The sequence below is a fragment of the Papilio machaon genome, chromosome 14 (genome assembly GCF_912999745.1).
Source record: "Papilio machaon chromosome 14, ilPapMach1.1, whole genome shotgun sequence".
NCBI classification, from domain to species: domain Eukaryota; kingdom Metazoa; phylum Arthropoda; class Insecta; order Lepidoptera; family Papilionidae; genus Papilio; species Papilio machaon.
Window position 1 is genome coordinate 1,730,917 of NC_059999.1, and position 23,999 is coordinate 1,754,915.

Genomic DNA, 23,999 nt, shown 5'->3' on the forward strand with positions numbered 1-23,999 from the left:
AAAACAAAAAACTTATTACAAAAATCTTAATAATCTAAGAAATGTCACAGTGCAAGCAAAATTTCATCATAAGATCATTATGAAAACTTTTGGAATATTACGCGCTCTAATAATTTATGTTATGATTAAATGCATTCAAAGAGAAAGTTTTAGGAATTTCAATTTCTTGTTTAAGTTTTAATTATTTATTTAAATTAGAGCATAATATTCAAATGAAGTATACAAATTATGATTTTCTTAATTAAATTTACAAAATGTAAAATGCAAAGTCATTAAAGTTTCAACGCAATAAATTGGATATGTATTTCTTCCAAATTTTCAAATAATAGTAGGGAAATACTATATTTTCCAACTATGTCTCTAAGTTTCCGTAAAAGTGTCGATAGGGAAATCATCCTAAGTACGCCATATGTTTCAATTCCCAGAATATACTAATAATACTACAAAATTTTACTTACATTGTATTTCTGCTATATTCATAACATATGTGTACACATCTTTTGTCATTTAAGTACTAAAAATATAAGTTTAACATATGTATTTTTCACTTGAAAGTTCACATTCTTGAATAAAAATTACATTTAGGTTCGGTTAACAACAAGGAGTATATAAATAAATACATGATTCATTCAATTTACATAATAACGACTTTAAAAATAATAAAATTTATCCTACGTTTTCTTAAGAGCAAATTTTCATGTTTGCCTTTTTGAACAAAAATTATAGCAGGCGTTTAGGTTGCATATTTGTGACGATATATTTGAATAGATTTTAACTGATGTGGAATAAAGAAATCATACTTAAACTTAACTAAACCTTAACTTGTTATTTTTAAAGAAAAGGTTTTTAAAAAATCTAAATAAAAGTAAAAACCCAATGTAAAAATATTACAAAACCTTTATTACACTTAATAAGTACACAAATATTTACACACTTTATACAAAAAAAAATTAACTTAATTTTATCAGAATAACTTAATTTTAATTCCAAACTTATTATTGGTAACCAAAAATCTCGTGTGGTAACTTTCGGTAACTATTTTTTATAAATAATACTCTTAAATAGTTTTATCAAACAAATTAAGTAGCATACTTATCAACTTGTTGTTAAAATAAAAATAAGTAACCTAAAAAAGGATAATATCAAAACATTTAATAACCTTATTGCTTAATACTTTTGACTAAAAATAAGTTCTAGGAATTAAGGACGGAAACAGTTTTTTAAGAGTTATATATTTGACAGTTTCAGACATTTATTTTCTCTTTATAAAAATTTTATATTAATTTATATTGCATATACACTTTTTTTTAATTTTCTTTATTATTAAATTTTATGAGTAAAAATAGTTTATTTATCGTTTGCCTTCTTTATCGTAAAGTGAATTAAATTAATTTGAGCCATAGTTAATCTAACCTAAGTAAAAAATAAAATACAATTTCAAACTTATAAATTTTTCTTCACTATCGTCTTGCTGTCATATAGCTTTTTAGAACTTTTTAATATGTTACTCGAATTATCGAGTAATTTGTCCATACGTCTACTTTGTAAATAATCGACTAGCCAGTTAAAACTGCGCCTTATAACAAAAGAGATAAGGACTGAAATAGTAATTAAAATAACAAAGAAAGCGAAAGCAACATCTAAAAGGTAGTACTGGAAGAAGTTGAGGTCTTTGGCCGGTGACAATAAATGATAGGCTCCTTTGTGCCTAATTACATATTCCGTCCAATAGATGGCTCTTTCTAATGGTGTCTCTTTCTGGTCTCTTAGTAATATTTGTCTCTTTTTTACTTCAATTTTATATTTAGGTTCGTCAATAACTTCTTTGATAGCTCTGTAAAGTTTATCAGAGGTAAGATATTGAAGGTTTAGTATTTTAGCGTAGCCGTCGACCTCTGCTTTAGCTGCGTTAGCCTCGTGATCACAGAAGACAGGAATGGAAACGATTGGCACCCCGTGATACACCGTCTCAAACATGCTGAGGAGACCACCGTGTGTTACGAATGCCTTTATCCTTGGGTGACCTGGAAATTAAAGATTAAATTTAATCTGTATTTAGGACTATACAACTGACATCACTCAAGAATCTTCCAATTCGAATAAACAGTATTACATAATACAGATAAGAATCAATTTAATAATAATGAAGGAATTAACGTTATAAAGATTTAAGAATGACAGAGAATCTTTTTTTCTATCGAATCTAGATCATTTATTATAATTAAAGCAAAACCAATGAATTATTCAGATTTAGGAAAATTGGCTTTTACAGTCTTTAATTTCGGTATGCATTTTCTAATCAAGTTTAGATATCATCTAAAACTATACGATTTCAGCAAATCTTACTAATATTATAAACTAGCTTTTACCCGCGACTCCGTCCGCGCGGAATAAAAAATAGAAAACGGGGTAAAAATTATCCTATGTCCGTTTCCTGGTTCTAAGCTACCTGCCCACCAATTTTCAGTCAAATCGATTCAACCGTTCTTGAGTTATAAATAGTGTAACTAACACGACTTTCTTTTATATGTATAAGATGTGAATATTTAGATAGATGGATGTTTGAAGGTATCTCCGGAATGGCTCAGCGGATCTTGATGAAATTTGGCACAGATGTAGAACATAGCCTGTTAGAATACATAGGGTACTTATTAATTTGTTTTTCAATTCCGCTCTGACGGTGTCGCGGGAAAAAGCTAGTATTTAATACCAGTCATATTACGTCACTTACCATACTAACGGGTCAGTAGCGAAATCGGATACTTTGCACTACTATGACATAATACAACCGTTAAATATGTATATTACAACGGGTTTTTAACACCATATCTGAGAGATATTTTCTTGATTAGATAACATTTGTGTCAATAAACTAGTAATAGTAAGTTTCCACTGCGTAAAATATGTACAATAACATTGTTTTCACTGTGTTTTAAACAGTAAGTATTTTTAAATTGGAAGTCAACAATTATCTGTCAATAAGACAAGCTTTTTCTCATGTCTCAATACTATTTTGTCTTTATAAGTTGGTAATTATATATACATTCTGAACGTTATTTGAACATCAGATGAAGATACCCAAATATTTTGTGTTGTAGAATAATAAATGTAAATCCAATCTTAGTATTAAACAATGCATAACTCTTCGCTGCACCTAATCTTATATACATTGAACATTTGCATACTAATTGGGCTCATTGTTATTGCAATTAGTGCCACTGCGTCGCTAATTTAGTGAACATGTATCTATCAGTATTGAAGGACCTTTAATTTTTAGATGGATAGATGGATGGATATTTGTTAGAAGGTATCTCTGGAACGGCTCAACAGATCTTGATGAAATTTGGCACAGATGTAGAACTTAGTCTGGAAGGACATATAAGCTACTAATTAGGTTTTCTTTTTAATTCTGCGCGGATGGATTCGCGGGCGACAGCTAGTCCAATATATTTAAAACTTTAAAATTATTATGAAGCTACGACAATATTAATTTGCACTATGTGCTGTTTTCCTACATTCAAACACATTTATTATATCTTGTATTGGACTTGAGACACAAGCTAAAATTTTTAGTAATCTCTTGCCAAAAGCGTATAAGATAAATTACCCTAAGATTACCAAAAAGCCTAGTTAAAATATTGAAAATTTACATTCAATAGACTAGCTAACTTATTTAAAATTACATTCTTAAATAAAGACTTTATTTAAAAGTATTCAACTAAGTCTAAATAAGTAGGAAAATAAATGATGGCAACCTACATAATTATAAATATTTTTCTATAAACTAAAGAATTATCGGAAAGCATTAATCAGAAAGGTTAAAAAGTTAAAGGACGATTAAATTTATAATAATCATCTGTCATAGGCCTTATTAACACATCGAATACATTAAGAGTCATAAAATACCGTTTAACAGTTTACTATGAAAACATGGATATTAAAATAAATCTGATAAACAATAAATAAAACGCAATTGCTATGACCGCATTAAGAAAGACGGTACAGACTGCATATTATGTTATTTGCTTATAAAATAAACAGATTCAGGGTCTTTAAAATTATTACAATCTGACGTCTAAGAGGTCATTATACTCTATGCTTACTAATGACATATTATAGATAATAACTTTACTTGAAAACATAATAAATTTTATCGACGTGGCTTGTTTTATGCATTAGAATACAATTATGTCCTTACTAGCTGTCGCTCGCGACTTCTTCCGCGCGGATTTAAAAAAAAAACGTAATAAGTAGCCTACGTCTTTTTCCAGAATGTCATACACCTGTGCCAAATTTCATCAAGATCCCTTGACACGTTTCGGAGATATCTTCAAACAAACATCCATCCATCCATTCATCTAAACATTCGCATTTATAATATTAGTAAGATGACTTTGGATTTATTAATAGATAACATTTATTAAAACTAGCTGTCGCCCGCGACTCCGTCCGCGCGCAGTTAAAAAAAATGAAAAATAGATGTTGGCCGATTCTCAGACTTACTGAATATGGTCACAAAATTTCATGAGAATCGGTCAAGCCCTTTCGGAAGAGTACGGTGACGAAAACTGTGACACGAGAATTTTATATATTAGATTAAATGTGAAAAGAAATTTCAAACTGTTTCACTTGTCCTTATTTACACTTTCGCATCTGTAGGGTCCAACATCTTGCAACGTCCATACGGTCCATCAGGCTGATTAACTACCACCATTTCTAAACGACTAAACTAAGTCTTTAATAATATTTAGCATCCATATGTGTGGTCACTTAATTAGTTACCTTGTTTTGTATTCATGAGTTCATTTGTTTATTTATACTTACCGAGTAAATCTTGTTGTGGCAGCCATTTATATAGCCTCACATTTGAAGGAATATCCGTTAGGTTCTGTGCTGCGTCTTGCTTCCATAGAACTCTCTGTGGCAACCGGCCAAGGGCCTTTACAATCATATGATGGGCTGCAAGTGGCATCTTATTTGTCCTCACTGAAGACCCCATGGACACGTACACGAAACCAGCTTCGCCTGCACCAGCTATCCACTCTTCAATATCCTGTAATAAATTCAAAGCTTCATAATGAACTTCATTATCTTCAGCATTCTCTTGACAATTTCGTACTGTCACATAACTGTCCTTCTTTCTAATTTAATAAAAAAATTGGGCAATCCATAACTCATTATTCTATTTAAAATTGTCCTTAAGCAGTACAAATATGTCTATTTCAAAACATATTATTACGGACGTGATAAGGGCCTAATTATTATAAAGTAATGAACTAAATACATATATCATCCTTAACATCTAAAGTTTCCTGCCTTTAATAACAATTTATCAGAGACCTTAGAAAATCCTAGATAAATAAATAAAGAATTACTCACGGCATTCAGTTTTTTCGGCTCCTTGCAATGGATGCAGGCGACTTCAGCGACATTTGGTAGGTAAGGTCTCGGATAGGATACAGAGAAATGTCCATTTTGTAATATAAAGCTGACATTCTTTGCCATATCGTACACATGGGGTATTTGCTGACCGAAATGTCGTCGTAAAACTCCTTGTAGAATTGTCATGCTGAAACCATGAGCAAATATAGACCCGACAAGCCAAACTGAGTTCAATGCTCTATCAATGAATCCCATGTTATCAGTGAAAGCTCTGCCAAAGAATGGCGTAACGGAATACGGAGCAGGACTTCCTGACATACTGGCAGGACCAGAGTAGAAGCCAACGGTGTTGATGTACATGAAGGGAACTTTAAGTCGATAGACCACGCCCAACGCGCATTCTGGATACGCGCCGTCGAGTATGATAAGATCATAGGTTCTTCCAGAACGAAGGAAGGATCTTGTCTCGAAGTCATCAAGAAACGCTTCGCAAGCCTGGTGAAGATAGAAAACATTTTGATTACATCAGAGAAATTTAAGTTATTCAGGATTTGTAACTTATCTTGCGCACGTTAATTAGGTAAAGCATAGAAGTAGGATTTATTTTGAATGAAGTGAAATCAAGTTATATGTTACTTTTACCTAATTTTGTTTATTCACTTTTTCTTATTGAACTTTGGGTTTGACTCGCCAGGAATCATATAAGTAATAGTTTTTAAATATATTTTGGCGGCTCTTAACATTGCATGAGTCGCTGCACAGAACATAATTTTGGTTGTAGCGGAGCGTTGCGGGATGCGAAGTCAGGGAACTGAGCAGCGCGCCGATATCCTTAGGCAGCCAAGATATTTGAAAAGGACTATACTCTGAATATTTAACAAGTGTTCGAGACCTTTTACCTCATATCCATATCTAAGTATATCGTAAAGTGGTAACGGCTCTTCCCCCCTCATTCGGGCTCCCACCAGGTCGAAGGTCATGTACCCTCGCACGTAAGAGGCCAGACCCTCCGGGGCTATCTCCTCCAATCCGGGGATGTGAAAGTCGGGAGGGAACGCACTCATCAGGGTTATGTTGTGCCCTCTAGAAGATAACGTTGTGACAATCAAGTAACAAGTAATTAAGAAGTTAATTAAAACTTATGAAATTAATAAAAACAAACGTTCCAAAATATTGATTGTATCATAATTGAACTAACTTTTATGATTGAAAATATTTAAAACACAATAAAAAACTTTATACCTTCTTATCATTCCTCTAGCAAGCTCCCAAAAGGGCATTTTATGTGATTTGGTGCCGCCCATTGTGATCATAAGTATGTCACTACCGCACACAGACGCCGCCAACATTATTGGAAGCCAAAACACCTCCCATCGCGACCCCTGCTGTAAAAAAAACACACGTGTATTAATTAAAAAAAAGAAAGGCTTGTTTTTTAATTTCATATTTTGTTACCTTTACGAACATGGTTAAAATAATGGCACAAATTGTAAAATTATTTTTTTTATCGATTCTTGATATAATATTTAAGCGTGCAAAATTTCAAATCAATTGGATGTCGTGAAGTGAGTGCAATTCGATTTTCAAAAGATCTTTTAAATACTTCGATACATGTCTAGTTGATAAAAAATATATTTTAATGAACATTGCTCAAAAAACTCTACTACTGGTAAAGTTCCTGTTCTCTGACACTTGTGACAGATAGAGGTACTGCCAGTTATGAGGGATTATTTTTAAAATATTTAAAGAAATGTTCGTAGTGTCCGCTCTATAGCTAGTATTATATTTGAATCTTTGTTTAAAATGTACAACATTTTGGAGCCGATGCTCCAAGCCGAAAAAGAAGACTGTACAATATTGGAATCCAACCAGACAACGGTGATGTAAACACCTTGAAAAAATTTTGTGTGTACGATCATTTACAAGCAATCTTTATGTTTCCCACGGTAAAGAAAGGAGTAATTACTTCAGTAATCTCTCAACTCTACACATTACTATACCTATTGTCTAAGAAAACATAGATTTTTTCTTTACAAAAAAAAAAACTCGTACGATCTTTTAACATTACTTCGATATGTTACTTTAATGTTTACGTCAAACATATTCGATATATACTCGTCATTTCATGTCTTAGAAAACAATACTTTTAACATTTCCTTTATTTAATGTAATCTAATAAATTAAGATCTGTCCTGATATCCTAGAATCCTTGTCTGAGAGTTCGTCCATTCGGATAAAAAAAAATTAGCAAAAAAAATAGTCTATGTCAACTAGGGATCAGTATTACATTCATTGCAAACAAACAATATCTTTCTCCTTCATAATATTGGTATAGGTATTGTTCAGCCCATTTTTTCAGAGAATGAAAATCTTTTTTATTAATTGTTTAGAAAGTAGAATCAAGATAAAAAAAAGTCTATTGGTAGTGCAAATAAAAGGAATAAGTAACACAATAACTCATTTTTAACTTATGCAATTTATAGAACGCACAATTGGAAATTTTAATTTGAAATCTAACGTAATATTATTGCGAAGTTTAAACTCACTTACGAAATAAACGTAGAAATCTAAAGTGTTACTGATTGTTATTGCAATAAATTCATTTATTTTAATTTATTAAGAGAATAAAGATGTATCAATAATGTATATTGATAGATAAAGAAATTTTATGATGCAAAAAAGAACACCTGAATGTATTAAAGCAGTTTTACACAATTACACTCAAATCTGGATAAGCGAAAAACCTCTATAAGCGACAGTCATAGTCGAAGGACGACCTCCATAAGCGAGAAATATCGCGAAAGTATCCAGGTTCGACTGTATGGAAATCCTATGAAATAACGCATGAAGAGGCTGTCATTGAACGTCATTGATCACTTGTCACATTATCATATAGAATTTTAAGGTCGACTGCCGAAATCTGCGTACAGGAACAAATCTTTGTCTCTTTCATTTCTTTAGGAAAAACTGACAGACTAATTTTTCCGCAGTGGAAACCTATATAATACGTATATACTTTTTTTTTGCAATATAGTAAAAATTAATTTCTTCTTAAGTTTTAGGATCACACTTGTGTAGTTATTTTCTTCATATAACATGACCAAGATGTTTAGAAGACAAGGTTGTACCTTCTGTATCTAATTCACAGAAATGTAAACAAGTTTGCAATCGCTGATTTAATTTCTCGATAAACTGCATTTTGTCGGCCAACTGCACGGTTCGACGGTGACGAGTGTGTCGTAACACTTGATCGTTCGATCTTTTCATCGAGTAATTTCGTAAAATTCCATTAGCAATCGAGAGTGATCGGTGACGTAGGAGAGTTGATTGAACATTTTTTTTATATTTAGGCCTAGTTATATGTAAAAAAGGACTTGTTTTTTGGTATCAAATCCCATAACAAACGACGGCAGATACTTCAAATAAAAACCTTTCAGCGTTGGAAAGAAAAATTATCAAGCAAAACGCCTTTCTAAATGTTTCTTTTAATTAGTAATTTTTTTAACCTTGAAATTGGGTACAATAATTTTATGAAATCTTGATACACTTGACAGCAGCTTGTATATCTGTCTACTATTAGTAACACAAATTAACAACATATAAAAATCGCTAAAACTGTTTTTTTGTAATAATAAAACAAACTACACTCGTATACATCTCAGTAAATATTTACCCAGAATAATGCTACATAACGAAAATTTTACAAATGACATCGAGTGTAATATGATAGAACAGAAGGTTTTGCAAACATAAGGTCCCTATTAACCAAAGGTCAGCGCTGACCGTCACATTCTGACCCTTTTCATTACCATATTTACTTACCCTCAACTATTTATTTTATTGCAAACTTTGAGTTCTGAATAGAAAACGTGCCAGCAATACTTATGTTTTAGATACCCATTAATACACGCAACAAGAAGAATAATTATATGTTGCTGCAACAAAGGACGAGTAGGGCTGTTTATATATGTAAGGCCCTTCGTACACAAGACAACGTAAATCTTAAAAACTTCGATTTTAGTCGCTAAGCGACTTACGCAATACAGTTTCAATAGAGCTTTATACACAGCGCGCATCGCGGACATTTCTATCTGTCATCGCCAAAGACAGTCGCTCGCAACCTGTTTGTCAAGTTCGTCGTGAGACAAGTTGCTACAATTTTCAAGATGGCGGAGAAAATCTACATAATTGTTACATAGACACTATGCCTGAACTGACCGAATAGACAACTCGCGTTGAAGATTCAACATTTTGTGTACGGGACACACGGCAAACCATCCCCGCGACGCAACCATACAATATTACGATATTACCCACTTCCAACGAATAACATTGCCTCGTGTACGAAGGGTTTTAAAGAGCGAGAATGGTGCGCTACATCCGCGCCAAATTAAAGTCCATCATAATCTGCCTACATAAAATACCAGCCCCGTTGTGGAATACTCTGTCCTCTGCTGTATTTCCAAACAGTTAAGCCATAAGGGCCTTCAAGAAAAGATTGTACATATCTCTAAAAGCCGACAAGGCATCTGCGATTTCTATGGTTTACGGATGTCAATGGGCGTCGGCTCAAATAATATTAGGCGATCCACTGCTCGTTTGCACCTCCTCCTAAAAAAACCCTGGATCGTAATCCAGAGTAATTTATATTGTCTAAACCTATGTAGTTACATTTACAATAATTATTCGAATATACTAGAGGTATAACACCTTCAATTCAAAATTCAATTCCATGATGTCAGATACCAAAATTACAATGTAAATTGATAATTATTTTCACACATAAGCTTTCAAAAGCATGTGTTAAGTTTCAACAGCAATTAACAGATGTATATTAATATTTCTCACAATGTGTTATGCAAAATTTCTTGTTTAAATTGTGATAAAGTTAATAAAAACAGCGTCTTTAAAATTACAGCTATATTCAGTTGATAGCCAACCTTTACTAGAAGCTATAGATAGAAGTCAAAGATAATTTTTTCATTCTTCTTACTCTGCCTCTATACGGGGAAGAGGATGTAGAAAAAAAGATATATTCATTTTCATATTACGCTCTCCCTTGTCCACAAATGTGCAAACACATGTGCAACTTGTTAGCATACTGATTAGCATGCTGATCTCAATGGGCAACAGTGACTTCTCTATTTCGATGTGTCCTATGTACACATATAAGGGCCAAAGAAATTGATGATTTTTCCTTTTTTATGTTAAAAACTACGTCTTAGTCAACAACATGCACTAAACGCAAATACACATTTACAGATGTAAACGTGGTTTTTTGCTAAAGTAAAAGGTCGTATGCGGCATCTATTCCTATATGGTTGAAACTTTGAGAGCCTCTCCTGAAAAGTTGTCAATTTGCACATTGGCCCTTATTCGTAGGTGCCATCGATTTTGGCTCCACTAAGTGCCCGCTTCAATTGACACCATCCAGAAAAAAACATAATTTTCCTTAATTTTTTTTTCATATTACCTACTTACTTAATATTTTATTGTCATCAAAACTAAAAACAAAAAAGTGGGTTTAATTTAAATTACTAGATTTGACCCTAATAAACAGGTTTTTAATAATAATATAGAAGTTTATCACAAGCGTCATTTAAACGTTTTAATAGACGTAATATTTAATAGTCAATACAAGGTTTGCCTTAATGGCTTGGTAATAATCGTTCAAATGAACGACCTTCAAATCTGTTCAAATATAATGTTAACTATTAACATTGTAGTGGAGTTCAATGAACTTGCAAATACGTCTTTTCATTAAAATTCTTAAAACAAGTTTTGCTGTTTGCTTACATATACAAATAATGTAAATGGAAAGAAAATGAAAATAATTGAACCATCACAGATTCCGAAGTGAAAGATCAGTGGGCCTAGCACGAATGTACATCGACAATCGACATTGTAACGCCATAGAAAAGAATTGTATTAACATTTGTACAGCGCCTCCTATTGGGCATAAAGTATACAAAAAATCTCATACTAATTTTGATGATAGTCACAAATATTCTGTGCTAGGCCCACGATTTACATTTTTGTTTTTTTATCAATCAGATCAACATTTCCCCTTAATACATAATCCGAGGATCAAAACTTCAGTTAAAAATGTCGAAAGTACATCCGATAGGTCACGTTTTAACAATGCTCTCATTAGACCAAAACCACGTGATCCGAGGAGTCGACAAACAATTCACTTTTGGTTTCCATTGACCGTGACACGTGACAAGGAATCCTGAATTCCGACAGCACACGTGATCTGGTACGTGCCGATGGTGGTCCGTATCTAAAATGAATATATGAATAGGTACAGACCTATTACAGAGTCGGACTCGAGCCATTTATTATGTAAATTAATTGTTTACAAACATTAGTGTGATCGTTATGGACCAATACGGTTGTATGATTGTACGATCGCACAATGAAATCTGCAATACTTAAATGGCTGTAATATTAATTTCAATGTTAAAAGCGTCCTTTAAATAGTCTATTGATGAATATATAATAAGATAATGAGTATTTACAATTAATATAATTACGCATGCAGAAATAATGACGCAAAACATAAATTATTAAATTAACTTAGTTTAAATAAGCTCTATTTGAAAACTGTTAAATGTTTAAGTACCATTATGGTATAAGTAAGTGTATTATTTCTTGGTTTATGTAATTACTAGCTGTAGCTTGCGACTCCGTCCGCGTGGAATTAAAAAAAACTTAATAAATCCCTATGTATTCTGCATCTATGGCAAAGTTCATTGAAATCCGTTGAAGCGTTCCGGCAAAACCTTCAATCAATCTAAGCATTCATATTTATAATATTAGAAAGATTTCAAAATACAATAGTTTTTACTCCTTTACCGTAAACGAAATTCGATTTTGCTATCTATATCTTGCTAATATTATAAATGGAAATGTTTAGATGAATGGATGGATGTTTGTACGAAGATATCTCCGAAACGGCTCAATGGATCTTGATGGCACGGTTGTAGAACATAGTCTGGAAGAACACATGGGCTAATATTTTTTTTAATTCAGCGAGAATGAAGTCGCGAGCGACAGCTACTTAACTATGCTTTACTAATTTATTTTTATAGCTGTAACATTACAACATATGGGTACATTACTGACATGAAGCACTACAAGTGAAGCTGGCACGTAATATGTTATTTGTTTTTATAGGATGTATTCTTTGTTAATACGTCTCTGGAGTCCGGAATACAATACAATTGCAAAATTTACAAGCTATAAACTACCCACGAATTGAAAATATATGGGTTACTTGGGTATATACGAAGAATAATGTCTTATTTATGTGAATCTCTAATAAAGTATTCTTTAAACACAGCACGGTTTAAACAACATTCAAAAGACAGAGACCCATTGAATTATTTGATAAAGATTTTTTATTTAGTAAGTAAATTCCTTTTAAATCCGAATAACTTTCGAATAAATATCAATGAACTTATAAACAGAGTTTTGCTTATTGTTTTTGTATTAACTATAAATAATTGACTTATTACAAGTTAATTAAGCGCACGACATTGAGTTTGGGCGAGTGAATGTTGAAATTTATTGGTAAACCTTAGGTAACTTACTCAGGACAACAGCTCAAGGGCAGCCTACAATATATTACATATATATTTGTTTCCGTAACCTTATTTAGCTGTCATATATCAATTACAACATGCATTTTAATTATGAATTTAAAATTACAAAAAGTAATTGAGATTTTTTTTAACTTGATAGCGTCAGCTGCGAATAAATAACAAAAAATCATAGCTTTCTTCATAAACCATAGCCGTCTACTAATGAAAGTTTAAGTCACGATTCGTTGAACCATTCCATAACTTCCTGTCTTTAAACGATTCTGTCCACTGTTCATCAATACGGAAATAATCGAATCTGTTATTGCCACAGAGGTATCATTTCACTCACAATATCAGTGTTACCTATGACGTAATACAGCTGGTTTTAGATCACGTAACCATAGTAACCGTTCGAGGAAGATAGCGTCAGATGCAGGAAACGTTTGTTCGTTTTTGATAACATATAGACTAAGTTACCTTACCCGGTGGGCTCAAATAAAACTAAATTATACTAGCGCCCCTCTGTCAATGAAAAAAAAGTCACAAGATTCTTTTCATACTGCAGCTCTCATGTCATTTTTTTTTCTTTTATGCCATTTATTGCCCATGTAGTTTTTATATATTTTCTGAAAGAATTAACCGCGATAGTAGCGCCTCTTACCGGCCCACATAAGCTTGTCGCAATATACTATCACTTTCGCAATTATGTTCGCGTGACCTAGCGAGATTTATGCACTCCTGGTAGATATCATCTTTTGAACATATGAGGAAGATAATTTACAATTTAATTTTATAACATTTAATTATTATTACATTTACGTTATAAATTAACTATTTTTTTATAGTTCATAAAGATTTTCTTAATATAAAATGACAACATACAATACAATAACTATTTACACACTGTTCAAAAAAATCATCTTACTAGGGTAAAATTCAAGTCCCATTGATACTCATTTTATTATAAAGATGATAAGGTGGCTCAAGGATTTAGCACTAGAGTTGTAATTCAGCAGGTATGTGTTCGAATTCCACCATATACCTGTGTTTTTCGATTTATATATTACGTTACGTTCGTACATTTATCGGACATTCTTACGGTGGAGGAAAACATTGTGATACAACCTGCACATAACTGAGAAGAAATACCAAGATATAAGTGAAGTCAACCAACCCGTACTGGATCAGCGTGTTTGACTAAGGTCTAGTCATCCTTAAGTCCGGCTTAGGGTAGGGTAGGCTCCGATCTCCTCAATGGGGACGTATAGTAAGCTGATGATGACCATAAGAGATTTGAAGACATGTTTTATACAGTGCAAACGCAGAGTAAAATTTTGTATAAGTGTATTATAATACCTACATTAAGACATTTTAGTCATATTAATCGGATAAAAATCTGCAAGTAAACTGAAATGAAAGGTAGATCATAAAACAAACTCGATGAAAACCAGTCGCATGAAGGCCGTCTGGGGAAGTTTACGTGGTACCTATATTTGCGCATATTGTTTACATTTAACACAATTATTTAAACTGGAAATAGTTGGCATAAAGAAACTAAATAAAAAATCTCAAAAAAAAACGAGCACGACTTTAAAAACTCGGTATGGAATAACGTGTTTTTAAACAACGAGTTTATTTTAATGGTAAAGAGTTAACTCTTACAATTTATTTTATTAATATGTTAATAGAAATATCAGTTGGTATGTACATCCGATGCAAACACAAATTCTACCTAGAGGTATACAAAATTCTTTTCAATAGTCACTAGTAAGTTTTTTTCTTAATCTTGAATTAGTTATTTGGTCAATCAACATAGTTGCCTTCCAACGTTACTTTCGTTAAAACTTTATGCAACGTATCAATTATTTACCAGACTTATCCATAAATAGCTAAACCAGACTAGACCTTACATACTTTGGTAGACATGATATAGATTCCGTACGCAATAAGATGATCGTCAGTGCAGAACTAAAAAAGAAGCCTTTAATTTGACAGCGTGCATCATCTACTTTCCTGTCCTAGTCCCGTCAAAATCAGTCTAGTCATACCGGAGATTACCCTGAACAAACGCGGCCTTGCGGACAGACATTCAAACAGACATAAATTTTAAAAATTTGTTTTTCATTATCAGCTACGCAGAAACATATTATGTAAACTTTTTTATATATTTTTTTTTTCAATATTACATACAGACGCTCTAATTTTATTAATACATATAGATATATAGATTAGATTCTTACGAAATAGATAATCTCTATAACGCTTACGGAAGAAACTGTTTAGGTTATGAAAGTACACACATTTATGCAGTTCTAAACTGCGTTAATGAGTTAAAAATAAGTAATTTTGAACATTATAATTTTAATATTTACCTTCACTACATTAATACGAAAAAGTACTCATAATGATTTCAGGTCAATTTAAAGCCAATCTTCAAAAATAACAAAATAATTAAATAAAGTATTTTACCTTTTAAAAGTGAATGTGCGTGAAAAAATTGTTCTTAAATATGTGTTTAAGTTCAGAAACTACAGCAGTCGACCTTTCCATTTTACCAAACCGACCTGTCATCGGTACATCACTATTACATCGATTTATGTAATTATTATTCGATACTGCTGACATTTATGAATAATCGAAAACTGTTATCGAAAAATCAGAAGTAACGCAATATTAATACCACGTAATATGGCTACGGGTTGGAAAACATTTATAACTCTGACATTAATCTTCTTAACTCTTGAGCTTGTTAAAGTGTGTGTAACTTATTATTTATATAATACATTTTATAAAAAAAATTAACAAAATATATTATATAAAAATTGTATCCCACCGGATACAGAATCCCGTGACTCAAGCAACCAGTATGAGGATTACAGAGACAGGAACTTAATTATTCACAATTATTAAGGCGCTAAGTGTAAAACGTGAGTGGTGACTCTATACCATCATGACCCAGGTCCATCTCATTTCAATTGATCGACAAAATTATGTTATTGAACGTTTAATTCATGGCAGCCATAACGATATTTTACTTTTTCTATTAATTTGTGAAAATTATCAGATTAAGTGAAGTTAAATTGTATGACTAGCTGTCGCTCGCGATTCCGTCCGCGCGGAATTAAAACAAAATTTAATTAGTAGCCTATGTGTTCGTCCAGACTATGCTCTACATCGACATTGAACCGTTTTGTACATCCCTTCTATCAATCATCCATCTATCCATCTAAACCTTCGCATTTATATCTATATATATAAAAGAAAGTCGTGTTAGTTACACCATTTATAACTCAAGAACGGCTGAATCGATAAGGAAAGGAATTCGGCCAGGAAAAGGACATAGGATAATTTTTACCCCGTTTTCTATTTTTTATTCCGCGCGGACGGAGTCGCGGGTAAAAGCTAGTTTATAATATTAGTAAGGTATATCATGAAATAACAGAAAAAGTAAAATATCGTACTGGCCACCAAGAATTAAATTTATTCATAGATAGCTAATGTTTTGTTAGAAAAAGTCGTTTACTTCAATAATCTTGTAATTTACCTAAGAGATTTAGTGTAAAATATATACTTTGTCTATAGTAAAGATTTTAAGGCTTTATATTAGTGTTATCGGCGTGAAATAGGTAAATACAATAGTTTGATTTTCAACATTAATAATTAATTTTCAAGTTAACTATGAAGTAACACAGTCGCAGCAGTAACTCAGGTAAGCAGGCAGAGATCGTCAACTGTTTTGGCTTTGATTTTTTTTTTATTTCAGTTGATGTCTATATTTCATAACGAAGAGTATTTAGTAAATATCAATCTCAGCATCTCTTGACAGCAAAATGTGAGACAAAAAGCGACATAGGCAAATTATTTTGACCTTTTACTAATGAGATTCAGTAAATTCGTTTTTAACCAGATAATGTTAATCGGATACTTGACAGATTACATTTAAACTTTAATTGAAATACATATTGTTTTGACAACATTTTAGTTAGCGTATAATTTCATATACATCTTACTTTTTAAAAACTAGTAAAACTAAAAAATTCCAAATTAAATTACTGCGACATTCAATTCATATTTCAATTTAAATAAATGTACTTCTTAACTCATTAAAATTCATCACAAAGAACTTACTATAATTATAAATAAAAAATATAAAAAAAAATAATAAAAAACTAATCCAATTTGTGCATTCAAATTTCAACCTTCTAAATAAACACGCATATGCAAAACATTTGCATATTTTCTTTGTTAAAGATAAATTAATTGCTTATACATAAATCAATATTGAATTCATAAATCAATAACAGACATCCTATTAGTAGTTTTTTTTAATCTTCATAAGCCCATTTGACCTAGTTTAAGAAGAGAAATCTGTTTATTTTGCACGTCTGTTCTAATATAAAGGACCAAGAAAACCTTCGCATGTCGAGTATTAGGTAGTTCAGAGACCCATTGATAATTCAAAAACTCTTATGATTTAAATATGACACTTCATATATCATCACCATCATCATCATTATCATCAGCTTGCTATACGTCCCCACCGAGGAGCTCGAAGTCTACCACGCTGGCCCAGTGTGGATTGGTTGACTTCACACATATCTTTTGAATTTCTTCGCAGATATGTAGAGGTTTTTTGTTATAAGTACATATGTAAATCGTATGTAGAAAAACATTGGTACATGGCGGGATTCGAACCCAGGATCTGCTGATTACAAGTTAAGAGCTGAGCAACCAACGGTCTTAACTAATTAATATTATATATGCCTGAGTTAAATTAAGCCTTGAAAAGTTATACTACTATCAGCAAAACCTAGATTAGCTTGTCCCATGTTACATTATGAAACAGGATGCCTTAGACATTTACCGAAATAGAGTTCATTTAAATAAATAATATTTTAACTCAAAAGTATTCAATTATATACGTATCTTATTTTTAACACAATATTTATGCTATTGAAAAATATTGAACGTGTCTTTTACAATGAACTTTTATTGATATAGTAAATTCACAAATTTTTGTACGTGTGAAAACTTTTTTAATCCTTTGTATTGTTGCAATAAAAATATATTGACACATTCGCTTTAAAATACGGGGTTATTTTGTCAAGGATATGTGATATAACATTTTGCAACAACTCATTAATAACAGATGATAAATAGAATTGAGTAATGTATACGCTTCGGTGATTTGAGCGTAATGAAAGAATAAATAAGGAAAATACATTGAAAAATATCATCAAAATTAATAAAGACTTCAAAAATACCTAAAAACTGCTTGATTTTAGTGCATCGTGTGAAATAAGGTGTCACAATTGTAGAAAACTTTTGTCGAATTTTTAAAACATTACGAATGTATTATAAAAAGTTACAACTTCAAGCCCGAAAAGTATGTAAGAGGTAATCTTTCATCGCAATCTTGAGACTTGTTCCTTATCTCTTCAAGAGATTTGCGTCTGTAATCCTTAAGTTGTACAGATTACGTAATAACGATCCTTAACAGACAGTATTTGTTGTGTAATTTTATATGTCGACTTTTTCTTTTTCTACTCTACCACGTCACATTTATAATGACCAAGAAAATTCTGTCCTTAGCAGAAGTAAAAAATTAAAGATCAAATGTCTATCCGATTTTTTTAATATACAACCTGTCATAATATCATTATTTACGTATTACTAAATGAATATCAGATGTAGTTCTTTATTTTACTCATGGAACAGGGCTGGCACAACGCACAGTCGCTTATATGTATGTAAATAAACGTATGTAAACAGATCTATGTATCACTTATTTATGTAAAAATATTTGTAAAAGACACAAGTTTTGCCATTAGGAGGAAATGTAATAAAAACACTGTAATGTAGCAAAATATCTCTGAAAACCCTTTCCGAGTTTACCGGAACAATACGTGCGATATTGCCACCATAAATATTGTGAACTACGAGTGGCTGTTGCCTGCAAGCGTCAGCGTTAAAATAAAGATGCGACTGTTACTCCTGTATACATAAGCTAGCGGTTTAATTCGGTTCAGCCGTACCATTAGTATTACCACAAACACGGCCTTACAGACGAACGGACAAATTAGAAATTGTTTTTTTTTTACATGAAACGTAAATAATATTAAAAATGAAAATTTCATTTTGATATTATACATAAAGACACTCCAGTTAGACCTAGTTATCTAGACCTAGTCAGGAAGAAAGAAAATTAAATTAAAATGTCAGAACGGTTCGCGCAGTTTTCGGAATAAACTATAAGCTATTCATATCCCAATATGTAAATTAAACTCTCTATAACATCTCTATTAATTTGTGAGCAATTCTAGTTGCGTAGATTTAATTAATTGTCACGTTAAAAGACATAATTACATTTTCAATTTATAATTTAACTCATTTGTAGTATTAAATTGGAAATTAAATTGGAAATAAAACAATTTGATAGAATAATTAAATTGAAGTTTTGTACAAATAATCAACAAAACAAGTTGTATAAATATCAATTACGCATATCGCAGACATAATGACGCAGAACCAATGTAAGTATATGTTTATAGTAATAATAAGTATATATATAACAAATTTTTAATATTTCGTTCAGTAAACTACACATTTGGCAACAATTTTTACCATGGTAAGTTTGATTATGAACAAACTAGCTGTTACCCGTGACTACGTCCGCGCGGAATTAAAAAAAACGTAATAAATAACCTATGTGTTCTTCCAGACTATGTTTTACATCTGTGCCGAATTTCATGAAGAACCTTTGAGTCGTTCCGGAGATACCTTCAAACAAACATCCATCTAAACATTCGCATTTTTAATACTAGTAATATTTCACGATCTGACGGGAAGGTCTACAGTCTATGAACTATCTTTCTAATGACAGTATTAACGGTAGCTGTCATTTAAAAAGTAACCATATTGTGACAAAGAATAACCATTACTTGCAGTGAAAGTAAATAATTACACACCTCGTAATTACGGCCTCTATGACGTGAATAGTCTAAAGGATAACATGCACGAGAAATGATTAATGATAAATGACGTAACTGTGTATTATTTTACGAATATTATAAATGCGAAAGTTTGTATGTATGGATGGATGTTTGTTAAAAGAGTTTGGAGGAAAGAAGACGGATCTCAAGACACCTCACTCGTCCAAATTGCTTCAGTCGTTTAGGCTTCTAGTCTGTTATAAAGAAATTTACATACATACTAATCCACTTCCTTAAAATAAACTTACATACGCACGAAAAACGTAACCCTCTTGTCAGTAGAGTAAAAAAAATTAAACAGTTACAGATCAAAATTCGCTACTTAACTAATAAGTAAATAAATAATAGTAAGATTACTAATATTATAAAAGCGAATATTTAGATGGATGAATGGATGGATGGATTTGTTTGAAGGTATCTTCGGAACGGCACAATGGATCTTGATGAAATTTGGCACAGATGTAGAACATAGTCTGGAGAACACATATGTTACTTAGTAAGTTCTTTTTATTTTAAACTAGCTTTTTCCCGCGACTCCGTCCGCGCGGAATAAAAAAAAATAGAAAATGGGGTAAAAATTATCCTATGTCCGTTTCCTGGTTCTAAGCTACCTGCACGCCAATTTTCAGTCGAATCGATTCAGCCGTTCTTGAGTTATAAATAGTGTAACTAACACGACTTTCTTTTATATATATAGATATATAGATTCCGCGCGGCAGGGCAGTTAATATTTAATAATTCTCAAGTTAGTATTTAACTTCACAGTCTTTTACTTTGTCTCTACAAATCAATTCACACATATCAACTTTATAATATTCCGAAGTTTGACGTTTGAAAACAAATGAAATGGAACGAAACGTCCTGACGTTTGTAATCTGGGACCCATTTCTCAGTTCCCTTCGAATCCGCGCAATCATCAATTGATATTTTTCCTGAAGCTCGTATATAAGTAATGAAATAACGACGTACAAAGTATCATATTATTATTTGCGTTTCCTGTTTATTTACGTAAATATTACAATCATATATATATATATATATATATATATATATATATATATATATATATATATATATATATATATAATAAAATATTACAACAAAAATTTGCTTAAACATTAAACTAACTTGATGGAACTCTATAAAATATACATAGCCAGATTATTCCATAACACTTAAGCCAAAAACCTATTTGTTTAAATTCAGCCAACTACAAACATAATGGAAATAAGTTTACTCAAAAATAGATATTTACCTCTTGTAAGTTTCCATACAAAAATTACTTCAAGTAATACAAAAATTACTTGAAGTAATAATCAAAGTCGTACCCTTGGCTTGATGAAAAGGTAACCTAAAAGACCATTAGATCTTAGGACACATGTTACATTACTCACACAAGCTGAAAGTAATCTGAGACGATATAAGTTGATTTACCTTATATACTTTACTTTATGTACTTTATAACTTAACCTATAACTTAATGACGTGCAAGTCTTAACGAACTATAAACTTGCTTAATGACCGTACGCTAAGTGCAAATGTGGCCTAGTAAGAACTAACATATTAGCCCTATTTCGTAAGATAAAACCGGGTATGTATTACTTGTGAAATTGCGTATTCGTAAACTTCGTACATTACGGTAATTTGTAAAACCTAAATTATCTTATTAACGCTTTGTGTATACTAATGATGCATCCCTATTATTTCATCTTACCTATTTCAGTTTCTTCAAATTTATGATACAAAGAGACACCTTTTTATTTCTAAACAAAGAGTAACAATAACAGAATTATTCTTCGATATTTTATAAATAATAACTGTCGCCCGCGACTCTGTCCGCGAGGTATAAAAAAAATTTATAGGTAGCATATGTTTTCTTCCAGACTATGTTCTACAACCGTGCCAAATTTAATAATTTTTAACGGTATCTTGAATACAAAACTTGCCTTCTTGTACTTCTAATTTCATTGAGTTATTAAAATTAATTTTAATTTTGTAATAATTAACATTATAAAGGCTCAGTAGATAGCATTTCCGGGCATCTGTAGACACTTTAATCGCATCTTCTTGTAAGTAGGGCGATCCTATTTAATTGACCTCATTTACTTTAATCTACCTCTCACTTAATTACTAGTAATTAACATTTTGTTATTTTACAAGTGAAATTCAAAACAGTAAAGCAATTTAAAAATATAACACTTCAAGGTCACTACGATGTACTGTTTTTAGGTTAAAAATTAAATCATAAATTAACAAATCAATATTATTGTATCTTTAACACGGTTTGTTTATTCACACTACTGGGTTTTGAAGCGAAACAACAGCCGGACATTTTGGCCGATTGATATTAATACCATTTTTATCACAATTTCTGCTTTCTTTTTGAGTTTTTTTTTCCTCCTAGTCCTCATAATGTCTGAGTTAATCAGTGGATGCTTAAGGCTTAATTTAAATTTTTCCGGATGTAGCTTAATTAAAGATATCATCACTATACGTCTCCACTGAGGGGATCGGTGCCTAAGTTAGGGTGACTAGGCCTTAATCAACGACACTGGTCCAGTGCAGGTTTACTTTACATATATCTTTTGAATTTCTTCATAGGTTGCATGACGATGTTTTTCTTCATTGTAAGAAGATTAGAAGAAATATCATTCCCTTATTGAGGCAAGGTAATTATGAACTCTACCAAATGATCTAATTACTGTTATGTAAATTCTGAAACACATTTAACGTAATAATAGTAACTTATTACCGTAATGTCTTTTACATTCTGTGCAATGTGAGAATGTTACTCTCCCGAACCTTATATAACACGAGCAACTAGAACGGAACCTAAGAATAAACCTAAGATTAAGTAACCAATGTAATTCCGCTCACAATATGTTCAGATATTATACAATATGTTTACATGTCACCGAACGATTTTTATTTTTGCCAGATTCTAGTCGGACTAGATAGGTCGGGCTATGGACTGAATGAAATTATGGAGTAACTAGACGATTCTTTAACAAATTTGTGGCTTTTTAACACAATGAGCTTATTTATATTCAAGGCGAGCGAAGAGAGCCCTAAACTATTCTACAATGTTTACAGTGTTGTGGTACATTGGCTGATGGCATTGGGAAAATAATTTCAATTTATTTCTACATTTGTTATTCAAAATTCTATTTTGTACTACAATATAGAATGTTATATTTAATTACAGTTTTATTGCATTTCTAACGCCATCTGTTAGAAAATTATAAAACCTTTAAGATACCTATGTTCAAGTACCAATAATATATGTGACACGTTAAAATTGTACCGACCTAGTCCGATATTAAACCGATAAAGTTCAAAAACGGTCGAGGACATGTAGACAGTACATTTCCTGTACACAATTGGCATAGCACAGCTGGGAAATGTTTTTCCTTTTATACACACAATCCGAAAACGGTTTTAAAGCCCTTCAATTAAAGGTTAGATTCGATAATTTTCTTTTAGCATCCTGGTTGCATTGTAGAAATACTTTGGCAATTTGCCAAAACACGAGGAGTGTATAATTTAAAAGTGAGTGTTTCAAATTTGCACCCTTTGATTATACTATTAAAGTATATTATGTAACCAAAATAATAATAATTATAAATCAAAAACAAATGAATATAAAACTATTATGTAAAAATAAAGAAAGAGTCAACTTTCTACTAACTATGAATCATATAATATTTGCTTTGTTGTACTCTTGTAATATTTAGGATGTGCTTTACAACAATCACAATAAAAAACCGACCATGACCGTCATGAATAGTGAGAGTAAAATGTAAGGCGCTTAAACACTTTCGCCATTTGCACAATTTTAATCGAAATAGAACTCTATGTTCCAAAAATTAAAGTTGATTTTAACTTCCGTTTTGATGTATGCGGATATTCTCTTTTAATCAATTGAAAATCAATCTAATCACTCATAGCTAAGGTTGAATTTTAAACAATTATTTCTTGTTTTATTGCATAACTCGATCCAATTTTCTTATGATAAATATTTTACATATACATAAATATA

General features: G+C 31.6%; 1 protein-coding gene across 1 annotated transcript in view; it reads right to left on the bottom strand.

Moving 5' to 3' along the window:
- Window positions 1-1,362: 1,362 nt before the first annotated feature.
- The window catches only part of LOC106719871 (UDP-glucosyltransferase 2), a 32,962-nt gene continuing 10,325 nt past the window's right edge, over window positions 1,363-23,999 (bottom strand). The window contains exons 3-7 of the mRNA XM_014514341.2: window positions 6,625-6,767; window positions 6,282-6,465; window positions 5,380-5,877; window positions 4,825-5,053; window positions 1,363-2,024 (exon numbers count right to left, since the gene is read on the bottom strand). Coding sequence (XP_014369827.2) covers window positions 1,444-2,024; window positions 4,825-5,053; window positions 5,380-5,877; window positions 6,282-6,465; window positions 6,625-6,767 — 1,635 coding nt within the window. The 3' untranslated portion in view covers window positions 1,363-1,443. The remainder of the gene's footprint in view (window positions 2,025-4,824; window positions 5,054-5,379; window positions 5,878-6,281; window positions 6,466-6,624; window positions 6,768-23,999) is intronic.